This window comes from Gymnogyps californianus, chromosome 7 (genome assembly GCF_018139145.2).
Source record: "Gymnogyps californianus isolate 813 chromosome 7, ASM1813914v2, whole genome shotgun sequence".
Classification (NCBI taxonomy): Eukaryota; Metazoa; Chordata; class Aves; order Accipitriformes; family Cathartidae; genus Gymnogyps; species Gymnogyps californianus.
The window spans coordinates 22,732,259-22,748,867 of NC_059477.1; the positions used below are offsets into that span (position 1 = coordinate 22,732,259).

Here is a 16,609-nt window from a genome sequence, read left to right on the forward strand (position 1 = left end):
GAGTTAGCTCAGGATCTATGACTGTGCAAAGCTGGGGAGCAAGTTTAGTAAACGTACAAAGCTGAAAGCAGCCAATTTTTTGGTCAAGATTAATGGTAGAAATATTGTAAAAAATAGAACAATTAGAAGTGTGACTTAGGTGTTTTGACAGAAAAAGGGTTTATTATTTTCCTGTATCCTCCGTTTTCAAGGAGTAAATTATTCCCTTTCTGCTACTTCTGTTACGGCATACAGCTTCCTTCTCTGGGCACTCAGCCTCTGTAGATCTAGTTAAACTGTTTATTGCTGTTACATCACAAATCTTGGTTATGCTTACTGAGAGAATAGTTTGAAGATCAGCTCCTTTTGTATCACTCTCTTATTTTTGCTCATTTTTCTTTTGGTAGTGAGCTGTAACACATCACCAAGAGTCTGTATGGGTACTAACGCCAGCCCAAAAAAGGGACAGATGCACACACATAAAGCCAGGAGAAACAGAATTTGGAGGCGACAGTGAGCTCAGCCTTCTCCTAGAAACTTGTGCTGATGGTGGCCCTGGCTATAGGAGAAACATGATATAAATCATGGCAGCCATCAGCTTATCCTTGGCTGCATGATTCTCCCAGTTTCCTTGCACTTGCATTTGTGTGATTGTTAATTGTTTATGGAATAGACTGAGGTGAAAATTAGTAGGGTTTTTTTTGTGTCATTTGGTTTTCAGGCAGATTTTTCCCCTGAATCAGTTCACATAGTCACAAAGTATCTGTGACTGCAAAAGAAAGGAGGCAGGATTTATGGCAGCCCAACTGCCCTCTGACTTTCAGACAACAGCTAGAGTGATTAAATGATTCAAGTGGTAATTTACAGACATGTATGTGTGTAGAATTAAGTAGAAGATTCAACATGAGGCTTCATGTCACGTTGAATGCAATTTTCTGTAAATCATATTTTTTTCGTACTTTGTTTTACAGTTGCTGCTAACTTACAGAAGATAGTAGATGATCCAAAGGCCTTGAAAACATTGACTTTTAAGTTGGTAAGTAAAAGCATGAAGGGAAGAAACAAACTAATTATCACAGTATTCACACAGAGTCTGGATTTTATCTCGTTTGCAGCTATTTTGCTGAATAAATGTGCTGACAGATAAGATGATTGAAATTGCCATGTGTGAGAGAAGAAACCTAAACCCTATTTTGACAGGACATTAGGGATATGTACAGTCACACAGCTCCATAACTGTGCAGGGGGAAGGAGGTTCATTTACATGAGTTCTGAGGAAGTCTGAGGTTTAGGTGAGAAACTGCAGGGAGAAAACACCTGGGAAGAATTGCAGAAACAGGTAAAGCAGAGAAAACTGTAGTTGTTAGTTTAACTCCCCTCCAGCCCCACTCCCTCAGCTCTCCCCTGACTGAAGCGTCCTCTGCTAATGGACATTTTATTCTAATCCCATTTTTTCCAACACCTGCCACCATTTTTCTTGCATGCAGGTCACCCTCTCCACTGCTTGCTTCTCTTTAGTTCTTCCCTTCAACCTTCTTTCGATTGACCATCCACACTTGCAAGTTGATCTTGCTCCCACTGTATTTCATTACTGTTTCTCCCTCCCCACCTCTTTCTGTCTTCTGTATATACAACATCAGACCCTGGTTTTGGGCCTGGGACTGTTTTGTGTGCTGCATTTTGTGCCCTGAACCATGGGTCCTAATTTTGGTCGATTTTGATTCTATCATGATAGATCTAATTTAATATTAATAAATTTACATTGCAAAAACTTAATTCAGAATTGATGTGCTGTATTTGTTTTTATTTCTTGCTAAAATTAAGTTGAAAAATTTACATACCTAAAGTTATTGAATGATTAGCTATGTAAATACCAAACTCTTACCAATTAGCTTTCAGCACCCCTTGCTGAGAGTGACTCAGCCATGTATGAAAAACTAGACTGAATGTCTGTTAGATAAGCAGGTCTCCAGAATCACAGCTTTGTTTATAAAAGCAGCTGCTTCAGATGGGCTGTAGAGACCCATTTTTAGAGAGTGACCTAGTTGATGATAATGTATTAATTCAGAATTTTCTTCCCATGTCATTTTTTAAATACAGATTTGAGTAGTTTTAACTGACCAAATCATTTGGACCCATTTTTCCTCTATGGTCCAGTAAAATCACCAGAACTTACACGTTTCTTTTGAGAAGGGGTTGGGCTGGGGGAATAAGGACACGTAACTCCAATTATTTTGTTTCTGTGGCCCTTACTGTCTAAATATAGCTTAAAGGCTGATGCTTCTCTTTTTGCAGCTGATCTGTGTTCTTGCTGTCTAAACACCTGACTTAGCTTTATTGTGTAGTGAATGGCATCTCACCAAGAGCATTTAGATACATAGATACTCCAGAGGCTCTGTAGAAGTCTAGGTTTCTAGTTCACACGCTTAAAATAGAGGCTTGAGATTCCAAAATGTAATATTCCATAGTATCCAGTTAATGTTTATATACTTTGAAAACATATCCACTTGAAAATTTAGGTTGGGGTATTTCTGTGATTCAGTTGGATTTATTGCTGGGGTGCAGTCAACGTCACGTGGTATTTAAGATTCCAGTGAGTGAATGCTGTTACAATCCTACTTCTTACCATAATCAGAATTAATAGACAATCCAAAATCAATGTCTTTGTCCCTTCTCAAGTTAAGTTCCATTGGCTAAGTAACAATTGCTGAGGTTAATTTTTAACCTAAGTTTCTTCCTGATATTTTTAACCTAGGTTTCCTGCATTAGTTCCCTGCTTCCTGGGAAAAGAACATAACCACAAGAAGTATCCTAATTTATTCTTATCCTTGGATTAATTTAATATATGTTCCATTTCTACCTGTTTCTATGTTGTGTAGTGGAGTTGCTAAATGAATTGTTGCCTAGGAGAACTCCTGTCACTTGTTTGTATGCCCTACTGAGTCTTTGTTACCTCTTAGCAAGGTCTCACTGAATTTGAGAGAGAGCACTTGTATACAACTTGACTAAAACACATTTTGTTGGTAAATATTTCATGGGGATTCAAAGCCTAGATGTAGCTAATCCTATATCCATTCACAGAATTCAATTGAAAAGTGCTCTTTAGTCTAGGATTAGTTACTACTATTTGTGGGCAAGGAATCTGGTTAATATATCACTGCTTGCAGATCGCTTTTGCTTGTATTTTGCTGGTATATAATATTCCTATTCAAACAGCAAGCATTTTCATCTTTGGGGAAAAAAGAACAACTTATGTCTTAACTTTTTTTGTTTAATTATTGCCAAAATGATAAAGTTATTAAAGTGAGTTGCCTGCACGAATCTGTCTTTAAGGTTGGATCTCCCTCTTGAATATTTTTTTAACAGTGCATCTTTGATCTTACAATGATGTCATTCTACAGAACATATATAGTATTAAACCTCCCTTAGTTGCCTTGGCTCACACAGAATGATGAGTCCCCTGCAGGATCCAGCTGTCCACACTTTGGGAAGGAGGCTGCTTTAATGCACAAGTAATCTTGGCAACACTCAAGGAAACACAAAATTATTGTGCAGAATAATTTGCATTTTATGTAAGGATTTTTCATATGAAAAAGGGAGGAAAAAACCATTAATGAAAGAATGCATTCAGTCACTAAGTGAATTGCAAATACCAAGAGCTTTTCTTGTATGTTGCAGTTTGTGTATAGCAGTTGTACTTAATGCTAAGCACAAAATGTAAGCTAATAGGTTCCAGGTGCATTACATATTAGACAATATTTATTGATAAGGAAGGCATTTAAAAATCTATATGCATCTAGATATGTTACTTAGCATGGCTTTGAGGAGACTGATAGCTAGCTAGAGTGTAGAATGATGTTAATAGTATTAGCTCTTTTTATCATGATATTTTAGGTGCAAAATTCAAACTCCATTTATTTAGTAAATTACCACTCCAAAAACCATTGAGATATCTTAATAGTAACCGATGGTGATGATCTCAGACCTTTAACTTGCTGCTTCAGTGGAATAAGACCTGTGGAATACTCTCTGAAGAGAGAACTTCTGTTCTGTGTGTCTGATAAAAGTAAATTTGAAGGAGTAGCCTGATGTATTGCTTCCACAAGTATCGAGTGAGTTTATTTTTGGTCATGAAAACTCAATGGATAATGTCACTTGGTGCACCTTGTGTGCACAGTCTGAGAGCTCTTTTCCTTATATTGCATATACACAAACGAGTTCTGCTAAAGGGTTCAACTGCTACTAATGCAGAAAAGGATCAAGAGCATTTTTATAGGGCGAACCAATTGTTCTGACAGGTTTTTTGGGGATATGCCAAAGAGTCTGAAGGCACCTGTCATAAGTAATTTACCATTACACACTGTTCATACGACTGTATTATTATTTTGATTTACCTACCACACAAGTGAAAAATGCGTAAAAGACTATTTAAAATGTAGTCACTTCTGTCCTACAGAAGCAAACTTTGTCTTTAAAAATCAAAATATAAAAATATTTTGCCTACAGTGTGTGTAATTTTTTTAAAGCAGACCTAAAGTAACAGTTCAGTCCTGAGCAAGGTGGTTTTATATTCTTACCATTATTTGTGAAAAATGAACTGATTACTTGTGCCAATTTGTACTGTGACAGACTTTACTGAAGAATCTCAACTGTACAATTTTAAGTACTAGACTGTAGTGTCAGAAAGGAGCTGTCCTTTTGCAAATACTGGTATTTACTCTTCGTAGACTGCTTTAATCTCTTATTTAAAAACTCAGTGAACTGGTATTCCGAACAGACTTGATAGCTGGACTCATGAGACATTTGGTGTGTACAGCACAACGGTAAAAGGTGGATTCTATACACGTAGGTTATTTGCTCTTCATGAGTGAAAACGGCATGCTTACATGAAAAAGCAAATTTGGCTCCAGTCTGGAAAGTTTGGGTTAAAGAGTTTGGGTCTTTAAGTGTTCGTTTCCCAGTATTTTTTCCATAATCTTTAATCTTGATTAAAAGAGTTTGCTAAAATTAAGGATGCAGTTGGCTGACACTGACAGAGGATACAGCAAGCAGTCTGAAAGCTTTCCTTCAAGTAAGCTGTTTGCTGACTAGGTGATATGGGGAAAATTTATAGCCTGGCTGTCAAATCCTCCTTTGTAGTGTGATATACTAAACATTTCTGTTTGTACTTGCAGGCCTCTGGCTGTGATGGTACTGAGATTCCTGATGAAGTGAAACTGATTGGGTTTGCTCAGTTAAGTGTCAGCTGATGTCTGTCCCTTGACCCCAAGCCGAATTGTGAGATTGCGAAGAGGCCAGCTTAGATGCAAAGGAAAATTAATGCACCACACACTGAGTTCTGCTTCATTCTCTAGCAATTCACAAAGTCAGAACAAGCAAAGCCCACAGCTACACCGCTGCTGCTAACATTCAAAATGCTACTAAATGTCTCTTAGCAGTTGATTTGGATTCCCCCTAAGTGAAAAGCCTGTGGAAATGCACTCAGGTGGCTGTATTTATTGGTTACAAAAAGAATTTTCTATCAAGCTTACTTCTTTCATAAACTTTGAGTGATATTATTTTACCTGTACTTGTGGTTGATAATACTGCCTCTGTTCGGTTATATTTAGAAATTAACATAAATATAAAAGTTACAAATTATTAGCCAAACTTGAATTCTAGTTTTAAAACTGACTGTGAATTTTATTTTTCATATATTTATGCATTACACATCCTAGTAATAAGAAAATGATTTGACTTGATTATGTGCTATTTGCAGTTAATCTCCCATTATTTAAAAAAGTTTCAGGTGTATCTTTGAAGTATTTGGTAACTTCTGGGGGTTTTTTGAAATTAATTAGGCATTAGCAAGCTTTTGTTGGTTGTGTGTCTAAAAACGAGTCCACAAACTGATTGTCAAGGGAGTGGGAGGTGCCTTGCAGACATTAATGTTTTAAGAATGTGCCTGAGGCTGCTTAAATAAATAATCTCCATTTTCTAGAAGTACCATACATATGGTACAATATATATAGTTATCTGAGCAAGGAGGAGGTACACAGTAGCAAAGGTGTTAGAGTATTTTGACTATGCTTTATTGGGGAGTCTATGAGCTAGAACTACTTTGAACTGTTGTCGTTAAGGTAGACTGCTTACTGTGTCCATCTCTGATCTGACTTGTCCTTAATGGTAGAAACCGGTTTCATACAGGTGATAAAAACTTGAAGAACAAAGCTGAAGCTTTACTTGAAGTTCTGCAAAATATCAAGGTGGAGTGAAAATAATAGGGCTTTGTGCAATGATCAAGTAAAACTCTGTTACAAAGAAAACACTTCTGACCCAAGTAGTCTTATGCTTAACCTGTGACATAGATGTTATGGAGCTAGCGAACCTTAGAAAGACTTTCAAATTTGGAGACGTATTTCTTGGAGGTTACAATTTAAACTACTTCCTAGCTAATCCTAGATAAGCGGCAGCTCTTTAATGTACTGAAAACGGCAAATATATATTATTGAGAGAAGTTATTTATAATGCCTTGTCATAATCGTTGAGGTGTTCTAGAGCCATTTGCGTATGACTCAATGTAATCCCATCCCATCCTACTGTTTACATAATGATTACTCCAAGATGACTGCAAAGGTTAAAAAAATAAAATAAAAATAAAAGTGTATTGCACAAACAGATCTGTATTTTGAATTTCCATGCTCTGTGTGCATTTCGATGGCTGTGTGGCAGGGTGATGTTATAAATGTCTGCTGCCCTTATTTAGTTTACGAGCAGCACCTGGAGGGGGGAAGGGGAGAAAACACTGCTTGCTCGCTCATGGGAGAGGGTTGCTCTTGACTGCTTGCTTTCCCGTGCTTTGCAGAAGCCATTTTTAAGACTCTTGGGGTGTGTTTACTTCAAGAAATCATTCAGTTATTTGGGGCAGGACCTGTATGCCTGTGGGATGCTGGTTTGTGTGGGGAAGAGGGTGAGAAGGGCCCTGCCCCCTGCTGCCCCCAGCCCAGGTGCAGGGCTGGTGGCCACAGCTGAGGCTCGCTGGGGCAGTTCAGGCCCTCCTCAGGCAACTGGTGCCCTCAGGCCCGTTAGTGTGGGGAGCCCCAGCCCTGGGGGAGGGTTTTGGCAGTGCGGCAGGGGCTGGGTGCCGCACTGTGCGGTGGAAGGGCCCTGTGCTCTGGTGGGGCCGGGCCTGGCCTGCAGCCAGCTGAAGGCAGTGAACAAAAATGGTAAGTGTGCCTTTCCTCAATAACAAAAATGGTGTGTCTTTCCTTAGCTTTGGGGTGTCTTTGCAGGTGTGGGTGTGGTATTATTGATAATCTGGTCCGTATGTCTTCCACATCAGCGGTATCTTACCTCAGTGCCCTATAGTTGGCTGTTTATCTCTTGCCTTACTTTGGTTAATGCTTTGCCTCGGTCAGCTTGTGCATGCTTTGCTCCAGGCTCCCCGGGGCCAGCCGCAGGAGGAGCTGGGCAGGGGACTTGTGGCAGCCACCAGTGGCAGCACTGCGAAGGCTGTGCCTCCAGGCATATGCCGATCTGCGGCCGGGGAGCCTCCACCTCGGCTGTGCTGGGTGAAAACAGAGCGCACTGCATCGTGTCTGATCTGGGGGGCAGGCTGCAATTTGGCAGCTAATTATTCATTAGAAACCTTTGTATTGTAGTAAGAGTAAATTAAAAGGTGCCTTAAATGTGCATCTACCAGTGAAACAGTTGAGAACCTGCAACACTGCGATGGGGTGGCTACTGAGCAGGACCCGAAGGAGTTAATCTACCAGCAATGCTCTGAACTTATTTTTGTTATGTACATTAATGTATGCTTCTCAAAATACTGCACCACTATTGACTAATCCACCTGCAAAGTAGTTAGCTGGTTAGCTTTCTTTTTCAGGCAAAGAAATGAACGTTCAGGGAAGCTTGTTGTTCTCACAGATCTATAAAAGAAGTGGGAATATATAATTGGACGAAAATTGTGTTCCACTCGCTATACGCCTCCCCAAAGACTGGGGAAAAGGTGTTGGGGTATGAGTAGCAACTGTCAAAAGTGCTCATCTGCTGTACTGGTTGGGGCTGCAGGAGGTAGCTAAATAAAGAAGAATGTAATACTTTAATTGAAGCAGTCAGCAGTATTGTACCAAGATAAAGCTGTAACAGTTGTTGCTCACTTGCAGTCTGATGCAGAAACATGCCAATGCTTCACTGAGCTTCCATGGCTCAGTGAGACAGCAAATTCATGCAGCAGTGTTATTGCAGCTGTCTTGGTGCTGGTTTTTTAAAATGTTTTTTGCTGCTGCTGAGGTATTGTGAATAAATACAACGTGAGCAAAATGAGTTCAGAAGGACAATGACCTGAAAGAAAAGGTAGTTAAAGTTTTAGTGTCTGTTAAAATTAAGTTCATAAGTAGTTTATTCTTGCAGCTATATACAGGTGGAAAAAAACGTAAAAATATACATTAGGTTGCAGTAGAAAGTAGTGTGCAAGTGATGACAGTAGAAATAGCCACCAAATGTAATAGGAATTTGCATGCTAAATACTTTATTCACATCCTCTGTTGAATAACAAGGGAAAAGAGAAAACCAGCAACTATTCATTTATTCATGTTTGCATGAAAAGCATTTAGGAGACGGGTACAGTTCTCATACGTATGATGTGACTTGTCCAGCAACACGACGACTGCTTTGGGGCAATACCTTGGGCCTGTTGCTGGCTGGAGCACCTGGCTCTGTTTGAAGGAAGAGCTCTCTAATTAATGAGGTGAAGCTGGAACAGGTGAGCTTCCATATAGCTGTCTCTGAGGCCAGGAAAATAGGGCTTAATTAGATGGTTCTAAAAATATAATCAGCTGTAGCAATGATTATATGCCAGTGCTTGCAGCTGGGCACTTGCAGGCTCTGTGGGCTGATGAATGTCAGCGTCCATGGAGCCAGCCCTGCCAGTATGCTCTGCTTTAGTGTGCTGAAAGTAGCTCTGGGCTGGGGACTGAGATGGAAGTCAGTTGATGAAACACAGTTCTGTATTTATTATTTTCAAAGTGTTAAAAAGGACGAATATAAGCACAGAATTTAGCTCAGCACGAAACCAGGTCTGGAGAATAACCGGTTTGTGTGTGAGTGTGTAAAGGAGTGGGAGAGGAGGGACATTTCTAGCCTTTTATCTCCTGGGACTCCAGTGTGGGCTTCAGGTCAGGAAAGCTGCCTCCTACTCTGGCAACATGCTTTGCATGCCAAGAGAACAGGAGCGCATGTCTCTTTCCTCTGACAAGTGCTGACCTCAGATATTCCCACTGACACATACAGAGAGTTGTATTCAAACTGCAATGCAGCTAGCTAGTTGTGATAAATATTTTTGCTTTCTAGAAATATTATCCTACATGCTACTACAATTTCCTCTGTAGACCTCCCTGCCGCACAGCACACTTCTACTTTTGTGCATGGAGGTGGGAGGGGGAGCAGGGAAATAAGCCGGGAAACATCATTGAATTTTCTCTGCCCCACGTTCTCTCCTGAGATAAAGATGAACGTGTGCCTTTTCAGCCAGCTTGGTCTAATTTAAAATCTCCAATTTGGGGGCTTCCAAAGTGGTCCTATAAAATCTGATTGTGGGGCATCTCTTCAGAATGTTTTTAAACGCCATTATTTCTCTGAGAGGGAATGCTGCGTGCAGCTTGTAAATGGTGTGCCTCCCCCTCGTGCTTTTCTTAATCAGAGATTTGTTTTCTTTTTCACCACCTACCTCTGCATAATGATGTTGGATGGTGAGATTGGCCTGTGCCTGAAATAATTAGCTCTGATGATGAATCTGACACAGACCTAAAACACTGCTAATTGAGTGCATTGAAAATGCTGATTTTTGTTTAGCAGGGAGCAGAGGATGCCCCCTCCCAGTGTTTTTTCAAAGCAGCAAAAAAATATGAGACCTTGATAATGAATAGCAGTTGGTGTATTTTTTTTTTTTTTTCCCTCTGGATCAATTGCAATATAACTTTTTTCAGTCAATTGCTGTGGGTTTTTCCACTGCATGAAGTGGGCAGCCTTTCCGGCCTCTTGCAATGTACTCATGCATGTGCATGCACTAAGAATGCTAATTACTTCAAAATGAGAAGTTAGAAAAGCAGCATGAGCTGATGGAGCAGCTGGATTTACTCAAACCATGAAAATACTAACAAAGTCTGGTTTACTTGTTTTATTACACAGTGGTCCAACTGATAAAATCTACAGGCGTATTAGTTGGGCATTGTGACATTTTAGTTATTCCTTTTCCCTCAATGACTAAGAGTAATATTACAGTGCACATAAAAATGTGGTTTTATAGCTGCTTTATGATTGTTACATTGATGCTCATCAAGCTGCTTGCATTGTAATCTGAGATGTTGAACCAAACTCGGTAGTTGTGAAGTTGTCTGCTTCTAATAATGTTCAGAATATGGGCAATGGTGGATCAATGAGCAATTACAGGGACTTGGAAGAGTGTATGGTAAGAAAGAGAAATACTTAATTTTCACTGCGTAAACCAAGAGGGAGGCAATCTTGTCCTTCTCAGGACATGAATGTTTTGCCATTTAATTTTCAGACGTGAATTTGAAAGGCTATGCTTCTTTATTGTCTCAGTAGGGTGTAGAAAATCACTTCCACAAGTGGATGCATTTATGTAAAGGAACCGCTATGAGAAATAGAATTGGAGTAGATGGAAAATACATGCCTGCCTTTTTTATTTTTTTTCCCCATAGGTACAAATTTTAAGAATTAATGAAAACCACCTATCTTTCAAATATGGAACTTTTTATTTATTTCTTCTGGAAAGAAACTAAACGGTTACTTCATTCCTTTTCATCCATGTAATAATTCAGATTCATTAAGGAACGATGCCGCTCATGCATAGGAGTGCTGGAGTTCTTTAGATTTACTTGAGCAAAAGGCTTTTCTAGTTTTGTCATGTTTACTCTGCATCTGTAGACCCTATAGATCTAGCTTTGTTTTCTTTGAGGACAATCGACGTATGACATCTCAAAATGTAAAGGAATTTAAGGTTATTTTGGTAACACAACTGTCTCTTCAAAAAGATAGTGTGTGTGAGACTATCATCAACAAGCAATTATAAATAATGAACCAGAGGAACCAGAGTGTGTCCAGTGGTTTTGAGGAGGTGGACTCTGTGCTACTCATGTCATATAAAAACACATAAATAGGCAAAAAGATTATATCTCTCAGTAGCAAAACTCATGTGTTCTGGAAGATAGACTGTGTAGTGCTAAATTGGAAAGCCTGTTTAAGGGAGAGGCCTGTGTTTCTGCCTGCATTTTTGTTTTTGAAAGTTTGGAATTGGTTTTATGAAGCATTCTGGTATTTGGGGGAAAAAAAGGCAAAAAAACCCCCCTGCTGAGGCTGATGCGCTTTGATGTTAGAGCCTGTACCTGTGCTGTTTCATAATGTAAAGGGCAAGGAAAGTTTTTGAAGATTGTTACCAGGCAAGCTCCTTAGGTCTCTAACAGTTACTATCCTCTCCAATACATCAAAGAAGACTGAGGGACCCAAGTACACCATTATTATGTTAATCTTAACCTGTTGGTATTTGTATTGCTTAGGTTGCTGAAAGTTTGGTTGTTTTGTTCTGGCAAATGGGTATCTTTTGCTAATGCCCTGCATTGTGCTAGTACTCTATTATTGACAAAATGCCAAATTAAAGAACGAAGTATAAAATCAAATGGTCAGCGAACACGAGCTTGTTCAGAACCAGGAAGGTGTGGATGAAAATGCTCCCTCTTTTCCCAAGCTTCCCCACGGTTTAATCAGTCCTGTTGGCCAGTGCTCCCTTCCTACCCTGTCTGGTCGGACGAGGTTCCTGTGTGATAGCGCAGCAGGGTGTTGTGGCCTCAGTGAGGCAGCTCGTTGCTCTCAGTGAACAGTGAGCCATGCCTTTGGCCCTGAATGTGCCCAAGCAAGAAGTTAGCAGTGCTCTATTCTGATGCAAAAAGTACCTTCTTAAAGGTAAACTTTCTATGTCTCTCTTTGCAATAGAGATAAAGGACTTTGTACTCAAACCAAGAAATATATTTGATGGTTTTCTAGGTTGCTTTGTTTGCAGAGTTTTTAACATAAGCTGAAAGCTGTATCTTTCTGACAGTGCAAGATGTGCAATTTGTGAAACTAAATGAAATTCCTAACCATTTTTTTCAGCGCTGTGGAAAGGTTTTTGTGGTTGTGGTTTTTGTGAGGTAAGTGTTCACACTGAGGAAAAACGCCATAGATATGTGATTGGGGTTGTTAAACCTGGAACTATTGCCATCATCTCAGAGATTCAGCTGAGAATCCTGTTGGATTCAGGATCTTTTTTTTTTTTTTTTTCTCCTTGTTAGAGCGCCTCTGATTAAAACAAACTTTAACTTCACTGGAGCATTTACTCTATATTATGAGAAATAGGAAGGGGGTGGAGGAAAAACACCTTAAACTAGAACAGAGAATCCAGAGGGAAGGACCATTATTGAAATATCGGCCCCATGAATTAATAATACTTTACAATAGCTTCAGTGGGACTAAAATTTCACTCCCTATCTGTGTTGATTATGAGCTCCTCAGTTTACTTCTGGGGCTATAAAATGGAAAAGGATCCAATCGTGATTAAAGAGTAGGTGTGATTTGAATGGAAGGTGATTACTAAAAATCTCCCTGAAGTCTTCCATCCTGCTTGTACTGCAAGCTTTTTCTATTTATAATAGCATAGCAGAGCCATCCAAGCAGAAAATGACACCAGAGAGAAAGAGTTTTCTGATTGTTTCTGATTAGGTTCAGTGCTAACCTTGTAAATCTGTCTGTCAGATGGGGCACAGTCAAGTCATTCGTAAACCTGATGCTTCACAAAATATCGAAAGGGTGAGGAAACTCCTGCGCTTGTGTGTTGCTTGACACTTTTTTTTTTTATTTCCTCCAGAAGGATTTTGACAAAGATGAATCTAGACTCTTGGATGAAAGCTATTGAGCTACAATTTAGCATTATATAAATTATTATACTTAAAACTACTTTGTGTTCATGGATTTATATGTATTGTATAACAGTGCTTCCTTGTTGGTTTTATAAGGCCAACAAAAGTCAGAATCTCTGAGGTCTGGCCTGTTTGAAGGCAGCATAGCTTGGATCAGTCTGTGGAAATCAAAGCAGGGCTGTGTTCAAGCAAATGAGTGTTACTCTTTCCCCTTTTTTAATCATTGTATTCCATTGTAAGCATAGTCGAGCAGAGTCTTTTTCATAGGCAAAGATTTTAGTTTTTAATAAAGTAATTGCAGATAATGTCCTATAGTAAGGCTATTTAAATCCAAAGACAACTGGGGCTGTTACATTTGCATATGCCCTATAAATAGTTTTAGACAACATGAGTGTTTATGCTAAGAGTAACAGTACTGAAGTAAATTTAATATTCTTCCCCTCTTCTGGTATAACCCAAAGGCCTAAAAATACCTTTTGGAAGACTGCTCCAGTGACCTTGTGGCAAATCAAATTGATGTCAGTTTAAATGGAAGACAGCTGTTGGATGCAAAAAATTACAACAAAGTGAATTAAACATTCAGTTTCAGTCCAGGAGAGTAAACAGATTTGTTTTCCAATTTAGGGTGTGTTAAATGTATGCTTTCAGTGTTACAGAAAGGTGATAGTGTTTTACTTGCTGTAAAATTGGCATCCGGAAAATGTTTTGGTACTGTTTTGGTTTAATGAGGGATATACTTTGAAATACTGGAACATGCAGATGATAATAGTCTCAAATTCAGTTGAGGCAAAAGGTGTTCTTTAGCCTAAGATAAAATTTTGACTGGTTAATAATTGCAAAAGCCTGTTTTGTTTCATATGCCAGGTATCTGTGGGGCTACCACTTACCAAATATACCTTTTTATGTATGTATTTGTGCTAATTACTGCCAAGGCGATGCACAGAAAAAATGATTTATACTGTAATATTTTGTAACTCCGTATGTCCCCATATGTTTATCTTTCATAGTTTTTTTTCTATGCTGAACTGTCATCATCATTCATGTTCACCTGGAAGTAAACTTGTATTAACCAGATATTATGTTAACTTATATTAACTTGTATTTACCAGAAAAATCTCATCTAAAACAGAGGCTCCAAATGCTATTAGAAGTCAGCATGGTTTTGTAGAAGCTTTACAGAGAATCAGCTTAGGATAGTGCTGTGATCCTTGCAAATGTGAAGCAGCTGTAACCTAGCTAGCTGGCTGGGATATGGAGAAAACTGCACAGAGGTCCTCCTGGACTGGGTAGCTGAGTGCTGGCAATGGCTGGGGACGGCCCCGTGCTTCTCCTGCATTCGGCTCACGCTGCTGGAGCTGGAATTATGCTGGTCCAAGTGCTGGCTCTGGCACGTCCCCCCTAGGTGCCACCAGAAGAACGAAGCAACTTTCGCAAAAACAGTCCATGAAAACGAATTTTTTTTTCCAAAAAAATTTTTTTAAGCCATACTGGAAGTTGGGAAGTGATACTTCCCCTGCCCCGCTGTGTTTGGGATGCAGTGTACTTTGCAGATTCCCCTTCTAAGGCAGCGTGCCGGCCACAGCCCTTGGACAGCGTGGTTGTTAGTGCAGGTGCCTGGAAATCATCACAGAGTGGTGCGTAAAAGCCACGGACTAAGGGAGCAGATGGCAACATGAGAAGCAGTGCTTCTGCTGTGACATGTTGTCCTTGTGGCTGGAAATGTCTTTTCCTATGGAGACTAGGTTGGTATTGGGTCACTGCAGAGCACAGAGGGAGCAAGCCTGCCTGTACGTGGAGTGCAAGCAGGATGAGCATGTATAGACCTCCAGAACATTGCCTGTACGTAGTCTTGGTGCTTGGTCTGTGCTCGTTATTTATACCTATCATACAATCAAAGAGAAGAGGAGAAAATTCTGTGGAGCAGGATGGTGAGTGCAGCATTGCCAGTAGATACAGTGTATTTTGTTATATCGTAATGTCTATGTAGATCGTAAGTCCCTGAAAGTACGTGCCTCAGCTCTGGTTCTCTTGCCCTGCACCAGCACGTATCTCGTAATTTTCAGTTGGTGGTTTTAGTGCTCACTTTGTGCTGAGCTACATGACTATAAAAAAATTCAGGATGAGGACAGAGTTCCTGATAAAGTATTTAATCCCTCCTGGAGGTATACACATGCTTTTGTACTGCTCTTCTTTGTTTATGTGCTGCCCTTGCTTCCTATCTAGAAAGTACATGGTAGCAATTTCTTAAACAAAACTCCACTACTTCACATACCAATTTAATTTTACTAGTGACATTTGATTTTTCCAAAAATTGCATCAATAACTGTTCAGCTCTCCAAAGTATTTATTTTTCATTCCCAATTTATATATACACACACACGTATATTTATATAAAACAGTTATTGAAGCTTGCAGTTCACAAAATAATTTATTTTCTTTTCCCTCTGTTCTGAAATTTTATTTTTTACAAGAGGATTTATCTCTTTGGGTGGGTCCCAACATCACAGCACTTAATTTGGCATGAGAGAAATAAGAGCTATTGGGCCCCTTGTTCCATCTCCCTCCTCCTCCCCCCTTTGCCCTTTCCGTGGACAACTCGCTGTCTAATGGGGAAATCTCTGGGACCCACAGATGTCGTGTTGTGGTTCACGTGGACGTGTGCGCTGTATGTGCGGACTCGGTTCAGAAGTTACAACTACTGTTGCTTGGGAGCTGCCCCTTCCAGGAAACCATTTCAGAGCTTGCTCGCAGCTTTCCATGATTTAGTTCTTGACAGTCAGCACTGGAGACCAAGATGCAGCTGCACTAACTGTTGAGCAATTTCTAAATGTTCTGTAATACGAACTCCCCTAGGTTTGATTTACTCCAGCAGTCATCTGTGGTTTTTAAAAGCTACCACTATAATTGCGAACAAAACCAAACCAGGGCTTTGATGTCTATGCAGTTATGTGTAATGTAGGGGAAAAATCCAAACCTTTTTGTAGCTGGTACTTCAGATGTATTCCTAACTGGTCCTTTCTTAAAATATTGAGCTCTTGGTATGTACATACCATGTTTTTCTTTGATTGTCACCTGTGAACTTGCATTTTTCTGACTAGTCCTGGGTTCTGTTTGTACATCAACACAAATTAAGCTAATGGAGCATTACTAATGCTTGACAAAATAAATCTGTGCACTTAAACAATTTGTTACTACTTTTAAAGGCATTTGAAAAAAACCCAATCCAAAACCATTTCAGCTGCTTACACGCTCAGATCTGTGATCTCTGATCTCGCCCTTTAAAAGCTCCTGTTGGAGACAAATATGCGTGCATGTTAACACTAGCTAATATAAATACATAACAAACAGTGGAAATGAAGGCTTCTACCGCTTATCTAACAAAGATCATAATCCTTGTCTTAGTCACAAAAGAAATCTCTTATCTGTGAAAACAATTTTTATAATTAAAGGCAAAATTATTGCCTTCTGGAGAGGATTTCAAAGATTATCTGTTCTTGTAGAACTGAACTGTATTACTGTCTAAATTTATGGTAAGTTAATACAAAGAAAGATTATTTGTATATAATGTCCTCTTAGTGCAGATATTGGCAAATTTGGGAGCAAGGATATAAATGCACGCACTTTTCAAGATACAAAATGGTACCTATATAAATTCCATTTTAACAGTCAGGCAGGTG

At 39.5% G+C, this 16,609-nt stretch overlaps 1 protein-coding gene across 1 annotated transcript in view; it reads left to right on the plus strand.

The window, feature by feature from the left end:
• The window catches only part of STK39 (serine/threonine kinase 39), a 106,736-nt gene extending 100,139 nt beyond the window's left edge, over nt 1-6,597 (plus strand). The window contains exons 16-17 of the mRNA XM_050899811.1: nt 951-1,015; nt 5,154-6,597. Of these exons, the coding sequence (XP_050755768.1) occupies nt 951-1,015; nt 5,154-5,228 (140 nt within the window). The 3' untranslated portion in view covers nt 5,229-6,597. The remainder of the gene's footprint in view (nt 1-950; nt 1,016-5,153) is intronic.
• Nucleotides 6,598-16,609: the final 10,012 nt, after the last annotated feature.